The sequence below is a fragment of the Doryrhamphus excisus genome, linkage group LG1 (genome assembly GCF_037039965.1).
Source record: "Doryrhamphus excisus strain RoL-2023G ecotype Guam linkage group LG1, RoL_Dexc_Guam_v1.1, whole genome shotgun sequence".
NCBI lineage: Eukaryota > Metazoa > Chordata > Actinopteri > Syngnathiformes > Syngnathidae > Doryrhamphus > Doryrhamphus excisus.
This window is the reverse complement of record NC_136357.1, coordinates 13,646,711-13,673,458: the sequence shown is the minus strand read 5'-3', so window position 1 is coordinate 13,673,458 and position 26,748 is coordinate 13,646,711. Positions and strand designations below refer to the sequence as shown.

The 26,748-nt window shown below is 42.3% G+C and overlaps 2 protein-coding genes across 7 annotated transcripts in view; one reads left to right on the top strand and one right to left on the bottom strand.

The window, feature by feature from the left end:
* The window catches only part of LOC131130819 (suppressor of tumorigenicity 7 protein homolog), a 28,688-nt gene extending 22,147 nt beyond the window's left edge, over nucleotides 1-6,541 (top strand). For 3 of the 6 annotated variants that reach the window (XM_058074857.2, XM_058074852.2, XM_058074855.2), the window contains 12 exons: nucleotides 69-123; nucleotides 846-961; nucleotides 1,034-1,109; nucleotides 3,622-3,776; nucleotides 3,867-3,964; nucleotides 4,067-4,196; nucleotides 4,385-4,457; nucleotides 4,782-4,884; nucleotides 4,976-5,126; nucleotides 5,257-5,349; nucleotides 5,832-5,974; nucleotides 6,187-6,539. In XM_058074857.2, the coding sequence (XP_057930840.1) occupies nucleotides 69-123; nucleotides 846-961; nucleotides 1,034-1,109; nucleotides 3,622-3,776; nucleotides 3,867-3,964; nucleotides 4,067-4,196; nucleotides 4,385-4,457; nucleotides 4,782-4,884; nucleotides 4,976-5,126; nucleotides 5,257-5,349; nucleotides 5,832-5,974; nucleotides 6,187-6,282 (1,289 nt within the window). In that variant the 3' untranslated portion in view covers nucleotides 6,283-6,539. Of the gene's footprint in view, nucleotides 1-68; nucleotides 124-845; nucleotides 962-1,033; nucleotides 1,110-3,621; nucleotides 3,777-3,866; nucleotides 3,965-4,066; nucleotides 4,197-4,384; nucleotides 4,458-4,781; nucleotides 4,885-4,975; nucleotides 5,127-5,256; nucleotides 5,350-5,831; nucleotides 5,975-6,186 lie in introns of all 6 variants that reach the window. The other 3 variants (XM_058074853.2, XM_058074856.2, XM_058074854.2) reach the window with 3 other exon arrangements.
* Nucleotides 6,406-25,041, bottom strand: LOC131130818 (uncharacterized). The gene is made up of 18 exons (XM_078790630.1): nucleotides 24,820-25,041; nucleotides 24,255-24,357; nucleotides 23,171-23,293; nucleotides 19,670-19,781; nucleotides 17,308-17,419; nucleotides 17,070-17,204; nucleotides 16,420-16,544; nucleotides 15,955-16,027; nucleotides 15,544-15,600; nucleotides 15,051-15,163; nucleotides 13,732-13,837; nucleotides 13,107-13,220; nucleotides 12,272-12,418; nucleotides 11,009-11,145; nucleotides 9,369-9,589; nucleotides 8,058-8,335; nucleotides 7,729-7,996; nucleotides 6,406-7,033 (listed from the first exon to the last, which is right to left on the bottom strand). The coding sequence occupies exons 1-18, from the start codon at nucleotides 24,919-24,921 to the stop codon at nucleotides 6,828-6,830; spliced, it is 2,532 nt and encodes an 843-aa protein (XP_078646756.1). The 5' UTR covers nucleotides 24,922-25,041; the 3' UTR covers nucleotides 6,406-6,827.
* Between the last annotated feature and the right edge of the window lie 1,707 nt (nucleotides 25,042-26,748).

Here is a 26,748-nt window from a genome sequence, read left to right as displayed (position 1 = left end):
GAACGGCATTGGATTAGTGTCTTTTAGGCCACCAGCAACTTCAATGTTGGTCCGTCTTTCTTCTGCAGAATGTAAAGTTTGGAGAAACCCGCTGAATTTATTTCGAGGAGCCGAATACAATCGGTGAGTAACAGCAATGAAACCTCTCACATCTTTTTTCTTTGTTTTGTTTTTCCACCTCTGGATTCTTTCATGTTCTTACTCATTCTCCTCGTTTGAGATGTTCCTTCTAATCCCGCTCACATGCTTTCTTCCCGTCATCCCTCTCTCTACACATTGACTCCTTTCATTCATGTCTCACTTTGTGATCCTCACTCTCTTTCTTCTTCACTACACTTCATTCACCCTTCTCCTTGCACAAACATAGTGGGACACAATGAATGAATTACTGCATTTTAGCTAGACATGTTGTATGCTGGCGGCATGGCGGTCGAGTGGTTAGCGCGCAGACCTCACAGCTAGGAGACCAGGGTTCAATTCCACCCTCGGCCATCTCTGTGTGGAGTTTGCATGTTCTCGCCGTGCATGCGTGGGTTTTCTCCGGGTACTCCGGTTTCGTCCCACATTCCAAAAACATGCTAGGTTAATTGGTGACTCCAAATTGTCCATAGGTATGAATGTGAGTGTGAATGGTTGTTTGTCTATATGTGTCCTGTGATTGGCTGGCAACCAGTCCAGGGTGTACCCCGCCCCGAAGACAGCTGGGATAGGCTCCAGCAACCCCCACGACCCTCGTGAGGAAAAAGCGGTAGAAAATGAATGAATAAATGTTGTATGTTTCCACCTTTGGGGGAGCACCTTGGGGAACTTATCAGTCGTGTGTTTGTTACCGTGTTGTTGTTCAGGTACACGTGGGTGACGGGCCGAGAGCCGCTGACGTACTATGACATGAACCTGTCGGCGCAGGACCACCAAACCTTCTTCACCTGCGACTCGGACCACCTCCGACCCGCTGACGCCAGTGAGTTTCTTTTCCTCGACATGCAGATGTGGAGGCCACCTTTCCCGACACTGAAAATGTATTTTTTGTCAGTCATGCAGAAGGCGTGGAGAGAGAGGAACCCTCAAGCTCGCATCTCAGCTGCACATGAAGCTCTGGAACTGGAAGAGTAGGTCCACTTCACTACTTTTGGTAGGATAGATGATGAGAAGGTAGATGATGGGATTGATGAAAGGAGGTGTAGTGGAAAGGTGAAGGGATGAATGATGGGAGGGATGAGGAAGGTGATCTCTGGAGTGTCGATTGCATCATTCCTGGGAAAGACTTCCTGGTTTTGAAGGCTTGGACATTTATTTTTAGTAGCGATGAAGACTCTGCAGTCAGATGTTTCTTTCATGAGTCACACTGCAGACTCACTGCAAGTTTATTGACTTCCTTCTTATGTACGATGGCAGTGCAGAGGCATCCCTCGGTGTTCAACAATCAGTAACAAAAGTTGAAGAATCGAAACTAAAAGTTTGTGGATTCAGTTTGACAGTTTTACCCAGGCTACTCCAATTGATGCCATTGACATTTTGTTTTTAAAACATATAAGCAATGCGGTTAGTTGTGAGCTCGTTTTTGTCCCACAGGAAAGCCATAAGTGGATCATGGAATTCATGGGGTTCATACTAATTTTCTCAGTGTCACTGGAATTTTGCTTTCTTGTTGTCGTCGTACTAATTATGTCTTGTCCTCAAAACACCTTTTGTGTGTGGTTGTTAAATGAACACAAACACGTAGTGTGTCCAGTCTTATTGATTATTTTTTAGTTTGAACCGAAAAATAGTGTGTGTGTGTGTGTGTGTGTGTGTAAATATGATAAATATATATCATATCCATACATTATATCAGTGATTTTCAACCACTGTGCCGCGGCACACTAGTGTACCTTGAGAAACCATCAGGTGTGCCGTGAGGAATTATCCAATATCACTTTTTATAATTAACATTTATTAATCATCATGTGCAAATATGATGCCAATAGCCATTACGTCAATAGTATACATGGACCCAAATATTCCAATTCACTTTGGTTTATTTGCTCAAACGGAAAGAATTGAACAGGGGTGGAATATTCCTTTAACCAATCCGATTGAGGTATCTTGTACCCGCTCAAACGGAAAGTTGGCAGGGTGCGTTCTTCCTGGTGTTTTTCTTCTTCTGTTGTTTATTGGCGGTTGGCAAGCAGCTTTCGTATGCATTAGCGCCATCTGTGAAACAGAATCTAAACCCTTCTATAAAAAATATATATCTTCATATTAAAAAAAGAAGGCGGCACGGCGGTCTAGTGGTTAGCGCGCAGACCACACAGCTAGGAGACCAGAGTTCAATTCCACCCTCGGCCATCTCTGTGTGGAGTTTGCATGTTCTCCCCGTGCATGCGTGGGTTTTCTCCGGGTACTTCGGTTTCCTCCCACATTCCAAAAACATGCTAGGTTAATTGGCGACTCTAAATTGTCCATAGGTATGAATGTGAGTGTGAATGGTTGTTTGTCTATATGTGCCCTGTGATTGGCTGGCGACCAGTCCAGGGTGTACCCCGCCTCTCGCCCGAAGACAGCTGGGATAGGCTCCATCACCGCCGCAACCCTTGTGAGGAAAAAGCGGTAGAAAATGAATGAATGAATGAATGAATGAATATTAAAAAGAAAATATATATGTATATAAAACATGTCCTGAGTTTAATTATAAAATATTAGCAAGATTGAATGTGATCTTTTCCTGTTTAAATTGATCCCGGGTGCGTTCTTTCAGCGCATATGACGTAACACGCAGATCCAGACGTTCTTCACTTTTAAAAATGGAGGCCAGCAATCGGCACTGGACTAAGCAAAGTTTGTTTTTGATTCAAACTAAATTTCAAGACTGGACAGACAATAAACAATACGGAGTTATTCCAACAAGTGAAAGAATAACTTGTGGAAGCCGGTATCACGTGATGTTGATGTTTACGTTTTACTGGGCATGCCCTATTGACTATTCTGGTTGATTTTCACGGCGCATGTAGACAAGAGATTGGAATATTCCTTTCCATGGATACCATTGTTTCCCGAAAGGTCATTGGGAAAGAGAAAAAGTGTTGATGTAAAAACGTGGCTACTGTGGAGTGTCTGTGGTGTAAAGACTGGCAGAGCAATGTAATATTATATGTAATATAATAAAATGTAATATTGGTCCGTGTGGCAACACCTACCTTGTTCCTCCCATAGACTTATTGATGCACGTGTGAGGTCGTGGTGACATTTTGGAACATTTTTGGTTAGTGGTGTGCCTCAAGATTTTTCCAATGTAAAAAACGTGCCGTGGCTCAAAAAAGGTTGAAAAACACTGCATTATATATAATGCAATATTAAATATATATCGTGTATATATACATTATATATAGTTTGACTTTATTATTGTAAAAGTACTGCTTATGTTCCTATTTTTGCTCTTTTTAATTTTTTTATAAAATGTTATTTAAATATATGAAATAAAAAAATAGATATAGCTAATTACCACCAGGGTTTTTATTTGGCAGCTGTGGCTGTAGGCAACTTCCCAGTAACCCCACATGTACCCGGGCAGCTCTATCTAGCTCTGCATATGCTTTAAATCGATGTATGTTTTATGGTGTTGTTTGTGTTTTTGCATCCCAGCTGTGCGACAGCCTACATCCTGCTGGCGGAGGAAGAGGCCACCACCATCATGGAGGCCGAGCGCTTGTTCAAGCAGGCGCTGAAAGCCGGAGAAGGTTGTTACCGTCGGAGTCAGCAGCTGCAGCACCACAGCACACAGTACGAGGCCCAGCACAGTGAGTATAGCACCACGCTGGACACTTGGACGCATGTTGGAGTCCTTCACACTGCAGTGTTATTAAAGCACATACCCCCCGCCCCTTCAGGAAGAGACACCAATGTGCTGGTGTACATCAAAAGGAGACTGGCCATGTGCTCCAGAAAGCTTGGCCGCACGAGAGAGGCTGTGAAAATGATGAGAGATGTAAGTGTCACACGCGCAGAGACACACACACACACACACACACACACACGTCTGCTGACTGTGCACCTGTGGCCCCCTGTCTGCTATTACATGTAACAACAGTTGTGTGTTTTCCAGTTAATGAAGGAGTTCCCTCTCCTCAGTATGTTCAACATCCATGAAAACTTGCTGGAGTCTTTGCTGGAGCTTCAAAACTACGCTGACGTCCAGGCCGTGCTGGCCAAGTATGACGGTATGAACACACACACACACACACACACACACACACACACACGAATTCCCATCATGCAACTTTTAATGTCTCATTGTGCACGTTGATTAAAAAAGGATTTAAAAATGTAAAAAGAAGCAGATGCCTTCAACCTGTGAAAGTGACCCCCCCCACCCAAACTGACTGTGTTTTTTGTGCCCCCCCCACAGATATCAGCTTACCAAAATCAGCAACAATATGCTACACAGCTGCTTTGCTCAAAGCCAGGGCTGTCTCTGACAAGTGAGTACTCTATAATACTACTACACTACATTACTCACTATACTAATTGACACATTACTCTTCATGACACACTCTGTGACTTTATTATTATGGGGAGGGGAGGGGGGGCTGATTGGTGTTATAAAGTAATGTCACTCAGTCACTGATACCAGCCCATCGATCACAGCAGTGCTACTACATAGTACATAAGTAAATGACACTCCATTACGTTACATACTACATTACATGACACTAACGTGTAGTAATATTCCAGAAGCATTGTGGTTAGAAATAGAACTGTTTATTGTTTTGCCAACGCTGTGATCTTAATGCGTACGTGTGCAGGTTCTCCCCAGAGGCAGCATCCAGACGAGGTCTGAGCACAGCAGAGATGAACGCAGTAGAAGCCATTCACAGAGCAGTGGAGTTCAACCCCCACGTGCCCAAAGTGAGACACGCACACAAAAGCACGTCGCTTTCTCGTGACGTTCTCTGACTGTAATGTTGTCTTCTTCTCCTGGCGGCCATGGGATGACCAGTACCTGCTGGAGATGAAGAGTCTGATTCTTCCTCCAGAGCACATCCTGAAGAGAGGAGACAGCGAGGCCATTGCCTACGCCTTCTTTCACCTGCAGCACTGGAAGAGAGTGGAGGGGGCGCTCAACCTGCTGCACTGCACCTGGGAGGGCAGTGAGTACACACACATGTAGTACACACATATGTAGTGGCTGAGACACACACAAGCAACAAAGTAGGAGTAGAAGAATGTAGATATGACATCCGGTATATGATTAGTATTTCTGTTTTGCCACGTGTGCAGCATTCAGAATGATCCCATATCCCCTGGAGAAAGGTCACCTCTTCTACCCCTACCCCATCTGCACAGAGACCGCAGACAGAGAGCTGCTACCCAGTAAGCGACACCTTCACACACACACACACACACACACACACAGCCTACACAAGTAGCAATGTTAAATGCAATATACTAAGTTCTATGTGAAGTATTTCCATAATGCCTCATATTAACTCACTAGCAAGATCTCAGTGTATAGATGGTCATATGTATATCTCATCTCGTTTCATATTATCTACATACTGTATTGTATATAACTCTGGGAAAAACTGTTGATTTTGTTAATACTTGGGTTGTTTATATTGTTTATTTTTCTATATTGTGTATTTTGTACTGCTGAACTGATTCTGTAGTCTTGCTGCTGTGCAATGCAAATTTCCCCACAGAGGGACGAATAAAGGCATATCTTAATCTTATGTTAGCATTTGTTACTATTTAACTCCACCCACTTCCTGTCAGGTGACCACATTGCTGTACATTGAAAGGTTTTGCTCCAAGCTAATATTGTGCTGTGTGTGTGTGTGTGTCACGCATGGAAGCAGTGTTCCACGAGGTGTCTGTGTATCCCAAAAAGGAGCTTCCCTTCTTCATCCTCTTCACGGCTGGCCTCTGCTCCTTCACCGCCATGCTTGCTCTGCTCACACACCAGTTTCCTGAACTCATGGGAGTCTTTGCCAAAGCCGTGAGTAGACACACACATGTTTTGTTTTCATGTTCTCCCAGAGTGGAGACACTTCAGGTTTAACACAGTCTGGGACGCTATTTCTATTTCACAACATTGTAGACCGGGACACAAATGGGAATAATCTGCTAGTATAAAAAGGCTAGTCTTCTTACTTCACCTAACTCCCTGTCCATATTAATTTTCTCTTGTTGGTGTCTGTGGTCTTTCAGTTCCTGAGCACGCTGTTTGCCCCTCTCAACTTTATCATGGAGAAGGTGGAGAGCATCCTGCCGTCTAGTCTGTGGCACCAGCTGACCCGAATCTGACAGACTATCACCTGGACGGACTCTCCTTTCGGAAAGCAGACGCCAACTTCGGTCTGGACACTAAACGCTCTCACGCAGCATCACGCGGGGACTTGTTACAGTGAAGTGACGAGGGGGCGAGGATAAGCAATTGGACTTTATTTGACATGTTAGTTTGTTTTTTGAGGGGGGGGGCAATTATTTAAAAAGGTGTTTGTTGTACAAAACAGTTGCCATCATTACAAAAAGCGAAGACAAAAAAAATAAAGAACTTTTCGTGTATGACTGCATGTCACCTGATATTCAAGTCATGCATCCCCTTGTTTCAGCAGACAGGAAGTGGGTCAGGTCTTTGTAGAGTTGACATGAAGCACTGCTATACAGCACCACCCGGTGGTTAACTGAGGATACAACTTCATAATGAAGCCCAAGGAGTTGAGAAAAAGCTGATAGTAGCAGGTGGCCCCCAGCTGGCTACCTCAAAGTCCAAGGAAGCCATGTCCACTTCCTTATCCAGCAGGAGTCTGCGACCGCAGGCGCTCAGTGTCCAGCGACAAAGACCTAGGTCACGTGTGACCTTTGCAGGTGAGCACGTCTACCACCTGGTGGCAGTCTCTGCACCGCACGGCACAGCACCAGTGAAACTTACACTCGCACTGGGCGCTGTGGCTGACCCGGGATGTGTCGTAGCCCCGCCCACAGCACATCACCTCGCAGCCGTCGGCACCACGGGAAGTGCGGTTGCATACACGTCCAGCCGTGCCCATCGAGCCTGAAGAGACAAAAACAGGTCAGCAGTCACATGACACATTGTGATGAAATACATTTCACTCAGTTGACTAGATGAGTTGTATGGGGGAGGAGCAAACTGGCATGGCGTACGCAGGCGCCGATAAGCTGTTGCATCATTGAAACCTCAGCGTTAATCTTTATACAGCACCATCAACTATTTTTGGTGCAAATTAGCAACAATTATCCAGGTTGTGTTGACAAATTTCACAAATTGTGTCCTCAGCGGCTGCACAGTGGTAGAGTGGTTAGTGCACATGCCTCACAGTTAGAAAACCTGGGTTCGAGTCCACCCTCGGACATCTCTGTGTGGAGTTTGTATGTTTTCCCGGTCATGTGTGGGTTTTCTCCAGGTACTTCCTCTGGTGATTGGCTGGTGACCAGTCCAGGGTGTACCCCGCCTCTCGCCTGAAGGCAGCTGGGATAGGCTCCAGCACCCCCACGACCCTTGTGAGAATAAGCACTTGTGTGGTATGGGACAGTCCACAGAAATCACTATTCCCTTTCGGGTTCATTTTTTTCTTCCACAGCACCTTCATGATCCGGGAGGGGAAACCTTCCACTCCTTAATGGGAGGTCCCCGCCTCGCCCCAAAATGACAGAAAACGCCACTTTCCTGTGTTTTGCCAGGAAAGTGTCACAATTTGTTTGGTTTTCTGAAAAGGGGGTGTGGCTAACCTGATGCCTGGTCTGCTATGCAAAAGTCAGGTGAGTCTTCAGAGTAGACCAGCTGGTTCTTGCCAGGTCGCTTCAAGTGCGTGCCCGTGAGGCTCATGAAGCCGGTGCCGTATTGGTTGACAGCCACGTGCACGGCGGCGTCGTACTTCCTACGCAGGTGATCTCCCGTGCGTCTGAAGTCGGCCAAGGCGAGCCAACATGTGCGCAGGCTGCACGAGCCGCTGACGCCGTGACATTTACACTCCAGCGTCATGAAGCGCTTCACTGCCTGGAAACAAGAAACGGGATCAGGGAAGCAGGAGTGATGGCAGCATCGGTCACCGCCTCACCTTCCTGCCGGCACGGTTGTTGTGCAGGTTCATGAGGGCGCGGGCATCGCGCTCCTTCCGCTCTTTGGCATCCACGAAGGCCTGGCTGAAGCGTGTCGCGTGCTCCACGTGGTCGCTGCAGCCGCCCCAGGCAAAGGTACCCTTGCTGTCCTGCCAGGAGCCTGTCTTATTGGGGTCGCATGAGCAAGAGTCCAGCTCACCGCGGCTGCAGGCCCGTGCTACCGTGTAGACCACACCTGCCGACGAGATGGCGTAGATGAAAGCCACTTCACGGTTGCCTGAGGGGGCGAGGAACAAAGACACAAACAGACTTTTATTCTTCTTACACTTCTATGATGGTTAACAACAAACCAGGAATGGTAATGGCCATCATGCTAACAGCTAGCATGCTAGAAACCCGTGTGATAACGTGGGAACATCTCGCGTCAATCACCAGTTGCTATGGTAATGGTCATCATGCTAACAGCTAGCATGTTAGAAACCCGTGTGACAACATGGGAACATCTCTTGCGTCAATCACCAGTTGCTATGGGAATGACCATCATGCTAACAGCTAGCATGCTATAAACCCGTGTGACAACGTGGGAACATCTCTTGCGCCAATCACCAGTTGCTATGGTAATGGCCATCATGCTAACAGCTAGCATGCTAGAAACCCATGTGATAACATGGGAACATCTCTTGCGTCAATCACCAGTTGCTAAAGAGCTAAATGCCAATGTGATATGCAACATGAACAACATGGAGCAGCGTGACTGGACAGCACCCTAGCTAGCATGATTTATACCTGGCGGCACAAGTGAACCAGCTGTACAGTGGCTAGCTAACAAGGTCAAACGGTACCATCAGACTATACCCTGCCTCAGAACCACGTGGAAGCTCCTAGCGGCCAAAGTGAATAGCATATGGATCAATCTATGAGCAGAGGACAGAGAAGGTCATGGTCATGGTCAATTAATACCAGGGGAGCCAAAGACTGGTGTTAGACCAGAAGCACCAAACTGTGCACTGCCAAGAAGGCCTAAGACTATGGAGGCCAGGAGGTCCAAATACCACACAGCTGATTAGAGGTTCTGACATGAGACACTAATGAGTGGAAGGATCAAATCTCAGGGCATGGGAGACGACCATACTGCTGCTGCTCTTAATAGCGATATTGAGATTAAGAAGAACAACATTAGGACTTATGATAAGCCAAAAATAACTGATTCAGGACTAAATGGCTGACTTTAAATCTAATAAATAAAAAGTGAAATAAATAGCCAAATAAATAGCCAGGGTGCATTTAGTTGGGACAGTACAGCGGCTCACTGTGCAATAGCAGACGTCCAAACAGGCTGTGGTCCCGCGCCATAGTGTTGCAGTTCCAGCGGTGGTTACGAAACTGGTGGTGGCATTCCGATATCCATTCCTTCACCCCGGCCCCGATGGCTTGCATCACTTTGGGATGTTGCTGGCAGAGCTGGCGCTGTTTGCTCACAAGACCTGGAACGTTGTTGCACATCACCTGAGAGCCCAGACTTCCCATGTACCTGCAGAGGAGCCCATGGCTTTATGTGGATATTTGGTTTTTTAAATATATATATAAATATATATATACAGTATATATGAACAACACATACAAAATATTTTTCCAATACATGATTATTTAGGGTGGGTGCCACCATACATCTGTTTTTGTGTAATAAAGTGGTGAACAGTTCAATGGTCGCCATGGAGATTTGAGGTCAGCAAAGACTGCAGCTCAAGAACTCTGAGGTGATCTTCATGTTTTTGTTGGTATTTATACTCCTATTACATATTACTAGCAAATTTGTGGTTTTGTCTTTGCAATTTCAATGATTTGTAGTCATATTTATAGGTATTTAGTGCTCATTGCTTCTACTGTAACTAACATTATCTAGCTACAGTTTGCTAATGACAGTTAGCTAATAGCTGAGCAAGCATAACATCAACAACAGTAATATAGACAGTATTGCTGATGCCTCATATTTATTGAGAGTAATACTGTAGTCCTACATAATCTGATATACATACACTTTTTTATTTATTATTATTTATATATTTATTATTTTATTTATTATTCACATTTATTATTTTAGGCACTGTGCAGCACAACCCACCAGCTCTCCTAAGATGCTGCCCTCTGGTCTTTGGTCTGGACCCCCCTTTGATAACCCTATAGAAAATGATGCTGTATAGACGTTCATTGTACTCAACATTTCCAGGTCAACTTTTTGGCAATTAGACTAGAAATTGCACATTTTACAAAATTTTACAAAAGTTTATGTGTGAAGTGGCACCCCTAAATCTCAATGGATTTCCTCAAAACTTTGCTAAAGACATGTTTATGTTCATTAGAAAAAAAATGGAATGCCAGCCAAATTGATATTATGAATTTAAAGTTTCCCATTCAAATTTTATGCACCCTAATTATATATAATATATATATATATATATATAATCTTATTTAGCAACATTAATATTAGCACCTCACCACTGCAAACAAGCACAATACAAACATAATAATACTGATAATATTTAGTCATATTGAAACTTAATAAATATTGAGAAAGGTGTTGAAATTAGGGATGCTCTGATCAATCAGCCACAGATCAATAACGTCCGATTCCTGTGAAAACTCAACTTTGCCGTCAACTGGTCCAATTGTAAAAATGTCTCCCACAATAATGGCACAAAAACTATGAAATAGTAAATCATAAAGAGTTGATGTGGGCCCTAATAACATGAAAACATGGACTAAAGAAATAAGCTTTAGGAAAGTAACTGTGACAGAGCCACTTGTAAACAAATAGTCCCAACATACATGACACTAATACCTGCAACATAGAGAATACATGAAGCCAAATCGGACTCAATCAACACTATGTCTTACCATATGCAAAACACAGACTGCTGAGTAGAAATCAAAACAGAAAAAGCAAACTTACCACCAAGAAGCATCGACGTTCAACACACACACCATCACACACACGCAGCAAAATACTCCTCTCTGTAATGCCTTCATGTTTGGCACACGTGTGTCTACTTGGGCCGTGCATGGATCATGTCCACACACTGACAGCACCTGGAGAGTACAAGTTTGAAAGTGAGCTTACTTAAAATAAGAGCATAGTGGGGCGGGAAACAGTGTAGTGTCTGCGTCTCATTGGGGGCGCGCACAGGACAGGAGAGGGATGTGCACGACTAGACAACTGTGGAATGGGCTGAGGATATATCTGTTGGTGCTGCTTGGCTCTTTGTTGTCAGAAACCTTATTATTAAGATTTTAAGTCACATTTTAACATCAAGCCTTATACAATTGTAAAAAGAAGTGTTAATAGTAGCAAATGTTAACTTTGCTAACGGTGATGCTCAAGTCTTACTGCTTTCTGCTTGTCCTCAAGTCGTGGGTATGCTGGAGCCTATCCCAACTGTCTTCAGGTGAGAGGCGGTGTACAACGCATGAACAGGATGTGTTAAAGGTCCATCCGTGATATGTACTGTATTAAATATGCGCACTAGTTGGAGTCAAATATTGGCAAATCCACCTAACGAGTGAGCGATCTTCCCAAAGCAGCACCTCCATGTCTATGAGATTATGTGTCACACGCCGTTTGAAGTGTGGAGGAAAAATCTGTGCTGGTGTCACTCAGCATTTCCTCCATCTTTGATCAGAGTGCAAGTGGAGCTCCTGAGCAGAAGAGATTAATGAGGAAATTGGATTTTTCCCATCATCCACAAGTTCACTACAGCTCTTCTTGCCAGAAGCATTTTAAAGTCAGACTCAGTTTAGCAAGACCAACCTAGTCCCTGCTGCATTAAACCACCAAAGCATAAATAGTCTACTTGTATTAGTTGAACGAGACCGTTTTAACAATTACAATTAATTTCCGTTTATTCAGTTTTGACACATTTTCTTAACTAGTGTATATAGCATAGTGTTTTGTAATGTTTCGGCAGGCTAAGATGTTTTTAAGAAGATGCTTGTTGGATTATACATTTTAAGTGCCAAATATTTATTCAACTTTTAACTTCTTTCTCAACATTATATATTTTTTTTCACAAAAGATTCCTAAAAACGAAAATGTAGAAAACTTAACATATGCTCGTAAACTCTAAAATAAATCCACTTTACAACAACTTAGTAATGTAGAGATAAACATAAAAGTCATTTTCAGCAATAAGTGACATTATTAAAATGAACTGCTGACTTTCCTTAACTTGGGCAGATAGCCGCAGCTAAAGAAGAGAAGGGCGGCCCCCAGTGCCCCCACAGCGACGCTCGTTAAGGGCCACATCATCCTATTGCTACGGGGGATGGGCGGAGGAACTCGACAGCTGTGCGGGGTCTCATTCATCTGTGGACAGAGAGGACATCATCGGTGTCATTTCAGTCAACTTGGGTCTCACAAGCATTTGAGGAGGGGACAAGGAGTCTTGGTGGTTGGTCCTGTACTCGAGGCACCTTGTGAGCCACCCCTCAAAACCTGGAACTAGGACCCTCCAAAGATAAGCCACATCTCTGGGACCAACACCCCCCAGTGAGCCCAAACGGGTTTCATTGGTCATCACAGTCTTGCCTGACAAAGCTGAAGAACCACAGCCCCCATACCAGCCCCTATACCCCCAATTTGTCTATCTACTGCTAACTCATCTCCTTTCCTCACCCCTAAACCTAAACTCTACCCATCCGTCCTTTCTCCCCTCTTTAACTCCCTCACCCCTCAACCTGTGCCCTCTCCCTGCTTCTCGATGACCCCCACACACTGCCACCCCATCCTCCCCCACGTGGTGTCTGCGTGCAGACAAGGCCTTGTCAAAATGGTGCTGACTTATGGGCTGTGAGGATTCTGTCCTGTCAGACTATACAATCTCTCTGCTAGGAACATACATGATCACACAAACACACATGCACGTACATGTTGGAGCTTGTCAAAATGGAAATATGCCAGAGGAAAAAATGTGATGTGGTGGAGCTAGTGTAGTCGCTGGAAACGTCAGGAGCACAAATCACACTAAATACATGAAATGAATGTAAACACAGACCTTGCAGAGCAGATCATGGAGGCAGCTGACTTCGGTCAGTAGGTCCTTGGTCTGAGCCAACAGTTCGTTGCACACACCCTGGGCCTCCCTCTTGTGGTCCAGTGAGAAGACCAGCTACATGAAGAGACACAGCAGCAGTTACAGCATGTGGAAAAAAACACCAACACTGGTCCAAAGAGGAACACACCGAAACTACATTATATTTTCACATAAATGAAAACATTTGGGGATTTATTGTCACTTTTGCTGTTACATGTTATTATTGTACTTGTTAATGCATGACAGAGCATGTATATCAAACTATAAAATGTTGTTGGACTTTTTTTAAAGGGTTTCAACATCCAAATAGGTACATCCCAATGATGTGCATTGTTTGAAAGTCATTTTCTCTTATTAAAATACAAAGAAAATAAATATGTTTAACATAAGTATAGTGAATGATGGGTACAATTCCCAAAAGTGCTGTTCTCCTTTCTTGGCGTGTGACTGCACCGTCTTTGTAATGCACATTATTGCCATTCATAGGACTGTAGAATATTAGCATTGCCCTGTAACCAATCTCTATTGTTGTTTATTCATTAGACGGTGCAAGTGCAACTAATGCAGTGTATCATTACGAGTGTACCTTGGAAACTTGCACAGGGAAGCGGCTAATGGTATCTTGAATGGTCTCAGTAAGGCAGCAGCATTGTTGCTTCTGTTTGATCAGAAAGTTAAGCAGCTCCTCACTCCTGAAGAACACAGTGAAAACATTTCTAATCGTGAAGAAGACACAAGCAGGCAAATTGACTATCTATCTGTCTATCAGCCGCACGATAAATAAAAAATAAAATAAAAACTAACTTGGTCATTTTGCCCAGTCACATGCGTACCGAACTGTGACCCCTCAACGGTTCCATACAAATACATGTATTGTTGCACCCCTCAACACCACATACACAGTATATACATATACTGTATATACATACTACATATGTCCTTTAAAATACAGAATTAATTCTCCATAAAAAGCACATCACTAACAGGTGACCAAACGTCCTCCTCGCCCCCCCGCCTCCTCCTCCCAGTGAACATTTTCCTCACATGATAAATTGTTATATTCAACCTCTGTCCCCCTCCCAGTCTAGATATTGATAGTTGTTATCTTAATGGTACATTTGCCTTGGAGAGGCTCTCTCTGTCAGCGAAGATTGTAAACAGTGTCAAGCAGCCTCGCCTCCCTTCTCTCGGCTGCTAGTTTGTCTAGCAGAGTGATGACAGCGCACCCATAGAGATACGTTATGTTGTGTTATGCTTTGCTGTTTTATGGAGGGAAATATTTGCGGGCTCAACTGTCATTCTTTAATTTTTTTCTCTTTGAAGTAACTTTTCAATTAAATGTTTCTCCTCACTAAAACATGCAGTGTTTGCCAAATGGTGCAAGAGATAATAAAGGTGGCCAAAAGTGCTTTCTTGGCTTGTATACTTTTTCATTTTTATTGGTTGCTTAAATTAGGCTACAGGTATACATATCATACATCTGCAAAAGCTATTTGGCCTGAGTAAAGTAAGACTTCTCATGTGCCTTAGAGGGAGGCCTTCCACTGTTCTTGTCTACTGACTCTCTGACGTCTGACAAGCATGGGTGGTTGAAGACAGCAGAGCGAGTGCCTCTGTTAGACCCGGTGAAGTGATGGGGTGTGTTGAGACGGCTATGTTTGGATCTCGGCTTCTCATTGCAACCTCTCATCACCCCTCACCTTACAAATCATTACATTTCAACCACTTAAACCATTAGATACCCACTCAAGCTTCTACCACAGGGGCGAGGGACAGTGAGATGCTCACAGGTTTGATGGACAACTTCCAGTTGGGGAGGAAATACTTGGAAGAAGTTTAAGGTGTGGATGTTGTTGTTTTTTTGCAGTACTTGGTACAACCAGGAGTATTAAAACATATACTAACGTGCCATCTGTCACTCCGAGTAGGTCGATTGTGTCCAGGTCCACCTTGTCCAAGTGCACCTGCTGCACTGCGTGCAAAACCTTCTGCTGCTCCTTTGGGTCTGTGATACCAACCTAACACACATTAGGTACAAAATCATGATATCATGAGGTCATGAGGTCAAAGCGGCATCAAAAATTCTGCCTTTACAGAAGTAATAATTATCCGCTTTAATTACAATGACTCATCAATTAAACATGAGCATTATCTTTGTAAGGAAAGAAATTTCAATGAAGTGTTTCGTAAGTATATTAGCCAAACAATGAAATCCTAAAAATTGGTAACAAACATGCTGTGGGTGGTTCGTGCTGTTATACATCTACACTTAAAAAGTGATGTGAACGTAATGAACTGGTGATCATTGAGGCTTATCAGTGTCCTTTGCCTTAACATGAGAAGACACCCTCATCATGTTCTTGCTGACATTGACAAAAATGTTGCAGTCACCCCCTACCTTCTCCAGGTCCTCCTTATCCATGGTCAACAGGTCGCTCCAGGTAATGTCATTCTCCTGTGAAGGTATGGGAGAACTTCACCAGGTGCAGCAGGGGTGCCTGCATGACCAACACCTGCATCTGTCAAACTCAGCCATCATTTTCTCCCCCCCGCAAGACAGGACTGAAATGTTTAGTGTTAATCTGGGCTGAACTAGTCCGGCGAGTCTGCACTATTATGAAAGTAAAATATGTAAACTGCACAGTTCATTACATGAAATGTCATACTTTCTCACATCTGTTAAAGCTCACCTATAGATCTTCTAAAAGTAACAGCACAGTCATTAATCAATGATGTGCCAGAACGGAGTTATGGCAATGGGAACAGCAGTATACAAAGATCAAGGTAAATAACTAATTGCTCTTCATACCTGTACCATGTCAGTGAGGTAGCCAAGATCGAGGCCATGTAGGAGGAGTTCCAGGTCATTCAGCTTGGGAACACTGACGGGAAAATGCAAAACATGGCAAATATAATTTACTTGTCAACATATTTATCAATATAATTATATTGATATCATTATCAACTTTATAGCTGAGCAGAGAGACATGGATCAATGTTGACTTTCTTGCTGCAATATATGCAGTTGAAGCAAGAAGGCAGCAGGGGGCAACAAACACACAAATTATAGTTTCTGCTAACTGAGAAGCTGCCAATCCAAATTCTATTTTTTGCTCAAAACAAAAAATCATCTAATTAAGGAGTGTTTATATATTAATATAACACTGACAAAAACCTCATTTATACAGACTATTTACAGTGTAAAACAAGTACTATGGGCAAAATATAATTTCTTTAGTTAAAGAGTAAGTATGATAGTTAAAAAATGTTTTACCTTCCCTCAGAAGTTGAAGGTGGTTGCTGAGTGTTTGTCTTTAATAACTTGGAAAGGGTTTCATCCATGGTGCTGAAAGGCTGAACAGCATCAGCATTCGCTGAGGAGGCCAGGAACCTGGAAATCTGAATACATACTTTTCAGAGTTCTCATCATGTCACTAGTTCACATATTTGAGATCATTGCTAGATGACGGTGATCCGAGTATACTACCTATTTGTGGCAGCCCAACACATTTTGACCACTGCAGATGGTGGCACAACCTTTTTCCTTTCTTTTAGATTTGGCATATTTAATTTTAAAGATTTGGGGATCATAATAGATGAAAAAATGAATGATATGATGTAATCCATTGGAACTTGTATGCATGTTCAAAAAAATTCAAACCATTACCATGACCAAACCTTTTATCTGTATATGAAGTTTCCTTCTCTAGGAAAAGTTCTGATACGTTGTTGCAAACATCTGATCTACCCAGTGAGCTAAGGTATATAATCCTCCATCTTGGCAGTCAAATTCATTTATTCAAAAAGCTAAATTTTACCTGTCCACAGTCAGACTTTTTGAAAATCTCCACTCTGACGGAAGTTTTGTGTCATGGCCGACTTGGATAATGCCACAGCTAGATCACAGTCCTGTGGGAAACTGACCTGTGTGTGCTTAAAGAGCAAGGCCAGCTCAGCCGGGTTCTTTCCCTCCTTAGTCCTAATGGTGGTGTCTGCCCCCAGCTGGAGGAGCTTTAGAACAGCCTTCTCTCGGCCGTACTGCACCGCATGCAACAAAGCCTGACAGAAACACCATAATCACTTGTCTCACACGCATTTACGTGCTGTGTCGACATACGGTAAGTGACAGCTGACATGTTGTACTTCCAGCAACATCACATACTGTGTATCCATTGCTGTCCTGCATGTTGAGGTCTGCGCCGTGGGACACCAGCAGGTTGATGACCTTGCTGTAATCATCTCTGGCTGCCAGCATCAGACAGGTCATCTCTGACCTGAAAGACACAGGAAAAAGTTAGAGAAAACACAATAAAAAGATACATACGTTAACGATGAATGATGTTTAAGATCCATGAATGGCAGAAGTAAGGAGGCACAGAATAAGTGAACAATGGAGGAGAATGAGGATTTTAAAAGTGACAAATACCATTAAAGGTGAACTTGTTAAGAAGGGTGCGGAAAAAATGGAGAATAGATGAGATATCACAATTATTGCAAGAGTTTAGTTGCTTCTTTTCAACTGTTTTGCATCCCCTCACCTCTATGTAACAGTAAGTACTACTGTATTTGGAGTTTTGATCGATGAGCACAAATACTGTACATCCATCAATGGCTGGCAATGCATCATTCAAAATAGCAAAAAAGATGACAATGAAAGAGAACATGAAGTGATGTACTGCTATGGCGCTGTTGACTTTTGGCCAGTTCATGTCCAGGTGATTTAGCGAGTCATCTGGGAAAGATTCTGTGTTGGTCAAACAGTCACATTAATCACCTCAGAGAAGACAAAAGTTAATGTTTTATGCCTATTCCCTGAAATACAAATACACACTGACAGCCTACGTACATTCCTCTGCACTCAACAACTGTCCACTTCCTCTTTGGCCAATGAGAAGAGGATTAGTAGCATCATTCATGTCCAGTGACTGCTGCACTTTCCCAAAGGTACATTGGTAAACAAGGTCATTCTCATACAGTGAACTGTCACGGGAAGAAATATATGACTCTTATCTGTCCAGCTCTCCAACCAAAAAAAAGAGAAAAAGATAGCGCCAGAAGCACAGCCTGCATAATAAAAAAAAACCCTATAGTATTACTATAACACAACATCAAATGAGCGTCTATTTCTCCATTAGATTTCTCAGGTTTTATGCCAAAAGAAGCTGTTCATTACACCATTAATGTAATATCTGCTGAGGGGAACAACTAATACGTTTTTAAATGAAAGCAAAAGACAACAGAAACAGCTTGATGGACCCACGCGGCAGGTCAAAGCAACTTCCTGCGGTTTGACAAATGAGCAAAAGTTGTGTGTGAACAATTGGAACAAGTAGACCCCACATCGTGTTTGTTGGAGGTTTGGATTTTGTTTACAATGAGGCAGAGGAAAATGCAGCTGGTGTTAATCTTTGGTTTGATGCTCAGACGTAAGAGACGATGGGGAGGAAGAGGAAGTTACCCTTTAACCACATCAATGTACATTTTTCTTAGCACTGGACGTGGGAGGTGTTGGCACCTCCGCCTCCCTTATGAGTCTTGCTACACAACAAAAATATTTTCTTTGGAAGGGAAATAATCAGTTTGCTGATGCTACATTCGAGCATGCACATGCCGTCTGCCTGAGAGGAAGCTTGGCAGCAGAGGTTAACGAGACATGCGGCACCACTTTGAAACTGTAACAGGCTGGATGATGAACACAAGAACACATTTCACCACCAAATGACCGTAATATGCTAGCTGGCCTCCTGCAAGTTTGCACTGAATAGACCTTTACAGTAAATTCACACATCCTCTGCATTGTGTGTTTGTTTGTTTGAGCAGTGCCATGCAGTCATTTACTTGCCATAACAGGACACGACCAACACACAAACATACACACACTGCATAATGTTGCCATATGTCAGCAAATCATCTCAGGCACCAATGGTTACCTCACTTTGGTCAACAGCATTTTCATATGATCAAATACACTGTGAACAATGATTAATCAAGAGGAAATTTATTTCATATGATGATTTTTCAACATATGGTTCAACTCCAAGCTATGTAAAGTTGAATGCTTATTGGACATAAGCAGATCTTATTTGTGTAATGAAGCAGGCAGATTAAGGTGTGCACTAGGGTTGGACGAGATGGACCTTAGCATATATCACAATATTTTTAGGCTGTATCATGATGTAAATATATATAAAACAATATAAAACTGAAAAATGAAACTGTTAAGGGAACTGTAGTTTTTCGCCATAAATTAGCCACATCATTGTATGATGGGAGGAGCCGAGAAGTGACTCTCACAGAGGCCTGACCTTAGGTTTCAATGTGTAAATTAAGCGATTTTTATTATTAAAATGATTGGAGTCAAGACAATACATATATAATACAGGTCAATAGACAAATAGTACTTCCTGATTTTTTGTTTTCATTTCTCATTATGACAAGTAAGGCTCTGCCTCACCTGCCTTCCCTTGACCACACGCCCCTGTATCTTCTTTCAGACACTGCTGACTCAAGGTCTGCTGACTCACTTGTCCACCATGTTTGGATCAGCATTTCTGGAGAGTAGGAGCTCCATACATCGAACTATTTTCTCCTCTTTCGCTGGGGCAGCGCAGCTGGCCATGAGCACCGTCCGAAGGTCTGTGGACACCAACACAAACAGCGTCATATGCACATCCTACTACTTAAATAAATTAGATAAAATTATTTCCACAAATACAAATTACTACTACTGTACTAGATGCTTGAATTGTGAATTTCAGGCTGGCATTGAATAACAGCAAAAGATCAACAAGTGTTAGTTGGACCCGTTACTTATTCAGACAGAATCGCTTGTGTCCCATCATGGGAAATACGGCAAGAATTTATTGACTGGTGAGCTAGCAAGTACCTTCAAGTTCGAGATGATGTGCAAACAAGGACAAGGGGAAAAAAAAGGAGTGATGAAGAACAGAATGGGTGCTTATCAGCAAACAGGAAGTGTCTTTCCAGGACTAAACGACATCAGGGGAGTTAATAACTGCCCCTTGGTGCTACATTAGATTCCAGTTTGGTTCCGGCAATGATGAAGTGTGTATCGGCATGTATATTTGTGTTTGGGCCTCTACATCTGTATGTGGGTTACTGTGTCTTTGTGGCTGTTTATATATGCTTTGCGTGGGTGTAAACCAGACGGCCCAGCTTACATCTGCACAGCACCACAGTAAATAAATCCTGCTCCTGGGATTTGGTGCGCGGGAATGGCAGCAGCGTGGTGACCGTTATCAATGGCACATGCGTTCTTTCATTACTTCACTTGGACAAATTACGATGTGGCGTCAAGCTGACGTTTAATTGTTTCCTTCACCTGCCTCGAGCATCCCATGTCCAGACCATAAGAAAACATTCTCGGACTGAGTTTAGGGGAAAAGAAGAACAGATGACTGTTGGTTCTACACATTAGATGAAGGACTACTTCTTAGTTGCAGCACTCAATCCAGGGACATCCAAAGGGCAGCCCATTCTAAAATGACAATACGTGTATATTCACAATAAAGCTAAGATACATACAGAATGTTTCTTAAATAGTCTATGTATGGTTTTAGCTTGTTTACATTATGAAAAATGGCCTTTGGATTCTTTGATTTTTAGTAAGTGGGCTTAGGCCTATCATGACCATCAATGAATAAATTAACTGATGATAAGACATGACCTCGATAATTAGGCAGGCCTCACTGTGTGTCATTTATTGTGTAAATGGCCTGCTTGAAAAGCGTGAAGACTAGTTTGCGCACTGTTCATTTTCAATATATTTTGTCATTGTTTAATTTGTTTTATTTAAAATCTCTTGACACTCCATTTAATGTTTATTGCTTTTGATTCCATTTACTCGTATTATTATGCCATATACAATCGAGTGGTTAGCGCGCAGACCTCACAGCTAGGAGACCAGGGTTCAATTCCACCCTCAGTCATCTCTGTGTGGCGTTTGCATGTTCTCACCATGCATGCATGGGTTTTCTCCGGGTACTCCGGTTTCCTCCCACATTCCAAAAACATGCTGGGTCAATTGGTGACTCCAAATTGTCCATAGGTATGAATGTGAGTGTGAATGGTTGTTTGTCTATATGTGCCCTGTGATTGGCTGGCGACCAGTCCAGGGTGTACCCCGCCTCTCGCCCAAAAGACAGCTGGGATAAGCTCCAGCACCCCCCGCGACCCTCGTGAGGAAAAAGCGGTAGAAAATGAATGAATGAATGAATGAATGATGCCATATATTATGACATTCATAAAAAAATGTCTCAAAATAATGTTGACAATAATATTGTTTATTTGCAATAATTTGTAGGACAATTATCATCCAGCAAAATTTGTTATCCTGACAGGCCTGACTTGATCAATCAGGCCATTTGAGTCATGGGCTTTTTGGTAGTTAATTATATTTAGATAGTTTGAAGTTCAACAAAAAAATAAAAAAATAATAACAAAATGAATGTCCTCACTTAAAGGGGACCTATTAGGCAATTTTATGACCTATTGTATTGAAACAGTAGTATTAAAACATTTGTCCCACCAAGTTTGCCGATTATCTGACAAGCTGAATAGTGTCTTTCATACATGAACAAGCTTCTTTGTGCAGAGCTCATGAAAGACTTCTTTTTGTGTGCTTATTTTCAAGCAGGCAGGCCTTGATCAACACAATTTTTTTTTCCCTCCGAGATGAAGCAGCACTTTGCCTGAACTAAAAACAACTCCCAAGGATCAGAGGTGTGGTGTTTCTGCAACATTTCCTCTTTGGCGTCATCACTATTAAGTCGAATCAGATCAAACATTCTGTTGGGGGCAATGTTGGGGGAAAAAAGGTGGCAGAGGAAGGCAGACAAAGCAGACAAATGTATTTGGCCTTGTGATTACTGCACCTTCAGCAGGGGCGTCCAAAGGGCAGACGAGTACCATTTTCAGCCCACAGCTTGTTTTTTTTATTGGTGCTCTGCATATTTTGAAAATTTAATGAATTCATTATTAAGAATTAGTTATTAATGAGATAGACATTTTAAAATCAGATCAATCACAGTTTTGTTTTAAATTAATTAATTAATCACGACTAACAACTATGTCTGAAATATGCTAATTTTTACTGTATTTGCGATTATCCTTTAGTCTAGTCCAGGGGTCAGCAACCTACGGCTCCAGAGCCGCATGTGGCTCTTCAGCCTCTTTGCTGTGGCTCCCTTTGCAATGCTCAAATATTTGTTTTAACACCCAAATGAGGAAAATATGCATCTTTTGAACAAAATCCGACTTTCTGTGAGGCCGAATACTAGCAAGAGTACTTGATCAACTCCACTTTTTCTCTACTGTGATATCCCAAAATTCCCTCAATCAAAATCTTGGGAGACTAGCAAATTGCTCTGGATGTGAGCATGTTGCTACACATTTCTTAAGGCGTGCATGGGGAGAGCATGCAAACTCCCCACAGAGATAGCCGAGGGTGGGATTGAACTCGGGTGTCCTTGCTGTGAGGTCTGCGCGCTACCCACTCGACCGCTATGCAGCCCCTATATTCTGCTGTTAAATTATGTTTCGCGGCTCCATTCTATTTTTCTTCAGTGAGCGAGGGGGTAAAATGGCTCTTTTGATAGTAAAGGTTGCCGACCCCTGGTCTAGTCTAACTAAGAATTATAGTCCAGCTTCGCCCATGTTCACAAAACAGCCCCATATTTTGGCATAGGCATAAAATCTGAAATTCCAACCACTTCTGCTTGATGCTTGCCTCTTTAGGCAAGTTAGTTTTCCCTCAAACCAAAGCAAATATTTCCTGGAAGCCATTTTGCTGTGTTAACATGGTGAAATCTTCAACAAAATCTTTAACACGGGAATACAACGTTCTAAATACATTTTTAGGTCAGAGAAGTGAAAAAAGCACAATAGGTCCCCTTTAAAGACAAACTACTTTGAGTGAGAGTGGGAAATGTTTGACATTGTGAAAATGTCTGTGGTGAAGATGTGGAAGCATCTGTGAGCATGTGAGTACAGCAGATGTGTCTAACCTTTGCTGAAGTTGGCGTTGGCTCCTCTGTCCAGAAGAACTTTAGTGATGTTATCGTCAGCTACGGTGACAGCCCACATCAGTGGAGAGAAGCCAAAGGCCAGCCTGGTTTCCACATCCATGCCTGTTCATAACAAAAAAAACAACAACAGTACTTTTTTATTCTTCTACAACGCCAGTTTAGTGGATTAGTGAGCTGTGTTGATTGGAAAGCCGGACTCACTTGTTTATTGACGATAGCTCGCTTTTTTTTTTAGGATCGCAAGAGCTCTAGTAGTTTAAAAAAATTGAACCATCTTGTAATTATCCGGGCTGTGACAACAACCAAGTGTCGCCCTATAAATTCCATAGTTTTCCTGTCACAGACATTGTAATTGGACAACTTTGGCTGCTTGCCGTTGGATATAATGTGGGAACCATAGTGGCTGGGATGAAGCAGCTTTGTGTGTGCAGTGCACACTTATGAGAGGCATGTACATTCCTACACGCCCAGAACAGAGGATGAGACGTGTTTTGAAGAGTTCTGCTGTTCCAGTACCACGGGTAACAACAACCTAATTTGTGCCGCCAATTAGCACCACCAAAATACCGCCTTTTTGTTGTCACCGAACTCCCTAATGAAGTTCGGCATCCGTGTATTCCGGTTCATAAAGGCATCCCTTGAGCTTCGTGCTAAAAGGAATGTCGTCATCACTTGTTTGACAGTCAGACATGTTTACTTTCATTATCCCAGCAGTAAACACTGTGAAACCGGTGCAGCAAATGTGCGTAACAATAGACAGGAGGGAGCCCCATTTGATACAAGGGCAGATAAAATAACGGCAACGGATTCTTCTAATGGGCATTTTTGTGATGCAAAAGAATTGTGCCTTTTAACGCATATTGTTTTGAGAAGCCAAACTGTCCCCAGCAACTAGCTGGAACTACTAACGGATGTTAGGGTTTGTCCAGTTGCACCTTGAGCACAAAACCTAGCATTTTGGAGCCACTTTCACCGTATTCCCACACAGTTTCATACACTGTAAGCATGCTGTACATGCACACAAATTCCTTCAACTGTTTCTATGAATACAAACTGTGCTTGCCATTGTCCAGCAGATGTTCAAGCATGCCAATGTCACCATCACTGATGGCTTTTTTCAGTAGACTGACTTCATCTTCTGCATTTGGCATCACAGTATCTGCAACCTAAAACATAGACAAGCATTCACGTCAGACATATTTCACATCTAATTTATATTGATGGCTTAATCCCTTGTAAAACCGATAAGCAGCCAAATTAAGTTAGAAGTGTTGAACATTGGCATCATTCTTCTGTTTACCTCCAACAGTATTGTCCACGTTTTTGTAAGATGGCGTCTTGTGAACATGTGAACATGTGAAATGACCGACAAGCTCACAATATTACTATTAATGTCATTTCACATTTCGCCCTCCCAAAGTCATTTATATTGTAATAAGTAAAAGCATAGCCACTGTTAATTAATATTTGTGTTGTTTCTACTTATGTACAGTATAAGCTTCGAATGACCAAGGGTAGCTAGCATACCAACGAGAAAAGTTATGAACATGATAGCATCGCTTATGGCGGCAAGCTTCCGGGTAGCTTGGTGATATTAATTACTTTTACAATGCTTTCATCCACATAACCTGATTGATCGACGACGACGACTTCTTGTCACACGAATGGTCCATGAACCACTCATCGCTGCTGGCATCGCTTTCGTATCCCGCCGGGAAGCAGATGTCCATGTTTGTAGCTGGTTGACCTCACAGGTGCCCAAAGCAGGAACACTTTCTAGGTGGGAAATGGCAAATTATCACACCAGAAATTGAAATGTATCATACGTACTCGGTTGAACGTTGCCCAAGCCCATCTGCTACAGCAAAACATAATCATAGACCGTGTACAGTATACCTTGTAATGCACTTTTACCTTTAAAAAATAAAACTTGTGGTTAAAAGGCTGCCAATGGCACAACAGCACCACTCTCTGGCTGTACGTGAGAATTGTAGAATTGTTTACGTTTGCCAGCCCGGAATTGCATACTGTAAACATAAGTATGTATTCATGCATAAGTATCCTAATTGTTTTTTGCAATTATTTATTGTCCAGCGTGTGAATTTATCATACACATATGATGATAATTGTACACCTGGAAAAAGTGAGCTGTGTTAATGTGAAGAGATTACCCTCCCAAATGCAAGCAGCAACCTCCCTCATGTATGTTTATCAATGTTGAAAGACAAATTCAAACGTTGTCAGTGTATTTAAAAAACGTTTTCTGCTGACTTAATCGTTCACAGCAGATCATTTCACTTTACTTTATTTCCTGTGGTTAAATATGGCAGATGGCAGATTTCCAATCAGGACCAGCGTGGTAAATGTATTGTGTTACTGTAAATGCCCAGCAGAGGTCAGTATTTCCTGCTGAGGGCATGAAAGCTGCTGCCCTGGTAACAGAATGCACAATTAAGAACTCTTCATTGTAATCGCCACTAGGCCTTCACTAGCATGGCAAGGAGAATATATCAGTCACTAATAAAACAAGACAAATATTAATTAATTGATTAATCATTTACTGAGGAACCATTTACTTTGCTGGTACTTTTCATGATCCTATGTCACATACTCTAAATGGACGTCAAATGAAGTAATAGTCTAAGTGGTAGTCTAACCTGACTACAAATGTTCAGCTAATGTATTTTGAGACCAAAGGCTTACTGCATCTTCCCACTTTATCTGTGTTCCCTTGTGGAATGTTTTGATCCTCCCTCTCCTGATACTGAAACTGATAAAAAACAAAACAAAAAAGGAGTTCATATAAATGTACCAGAACTGTTTCTACTACATTATTGAGTCATATTGAAGTGTGTGTAAAGCCATGACATTTCTAAGCATTATGAGGATCATCAGCTGCAACAGGCTGGAAGGAAAGTCCCAAAATGAAACATTAGTACTCATGTTGTAATCAAGCATACAAGTCGAGAGTATACACCTAGGCATCCTTATTTACATGCAAGGTCAGTAACAGCAACAAGTATTTCCTTCAAACATGTCCCAAACGACAGTTATGATGTATGTTTACATAAAGTATGTTTACATGTCATAATAGTCTCTTTATTATATTACTCATAGATAAAATTAGATAACCAATATAGAATAGTCTTGGGAAAGCAGAGTAAATGCAGTGGAATGCAAATTCTTAGGTGGCACAAAATCTAATGGCATCATACTATGGTCATGTGAAAGTGTATCATAGGGTTTTGCTTTGTGTGTGTGTGTGTGTGTTTGTTTTTTTTTACTGATACCATCACAAAAAAATGTGATGACAACCACAGAACAGTGACCATCACTGTAATTGCCAAAGAGAAGAGAAATAAATTAAGTAAATAATAAACAAATATATATAATATGCATTAATTCATTTGACCAAGCAGATGCTAAAATCTCAAATACACGGCTAACAAGTTGCAGCAGCACTTATAAAACACCTCTAGGGGGCAGCATTGCTCAGCAAACACAGACTTTGTTTTACTGTATTGTGCTTACTTATGTGGGTGTATTTTACAGTGGTC

Coding starts and splice junctions, on each gene's coding strand:
- LOC131130818 (XM_078790630.1), bottom strand. CDS start 24,921: ATGGACATCTGCTTCCCGGCGGGATACGAAAGCGATGCCAGCAGCGAT. Junction 19,782..23,170: donor CAACGCCAACTTCAGCAAAG/GTTAGACACATC, acceptor TGGTGTCCACAG/ACCTTCGGACGGTGCTCATG. Junction 7,997..8,057: donor ACAACCGTGCCGGCAGGAAG/GTGAGGCGGTGA, acceptor TCTTGTTTCCAG/GCAGTGAAGCGCTTCATGAC.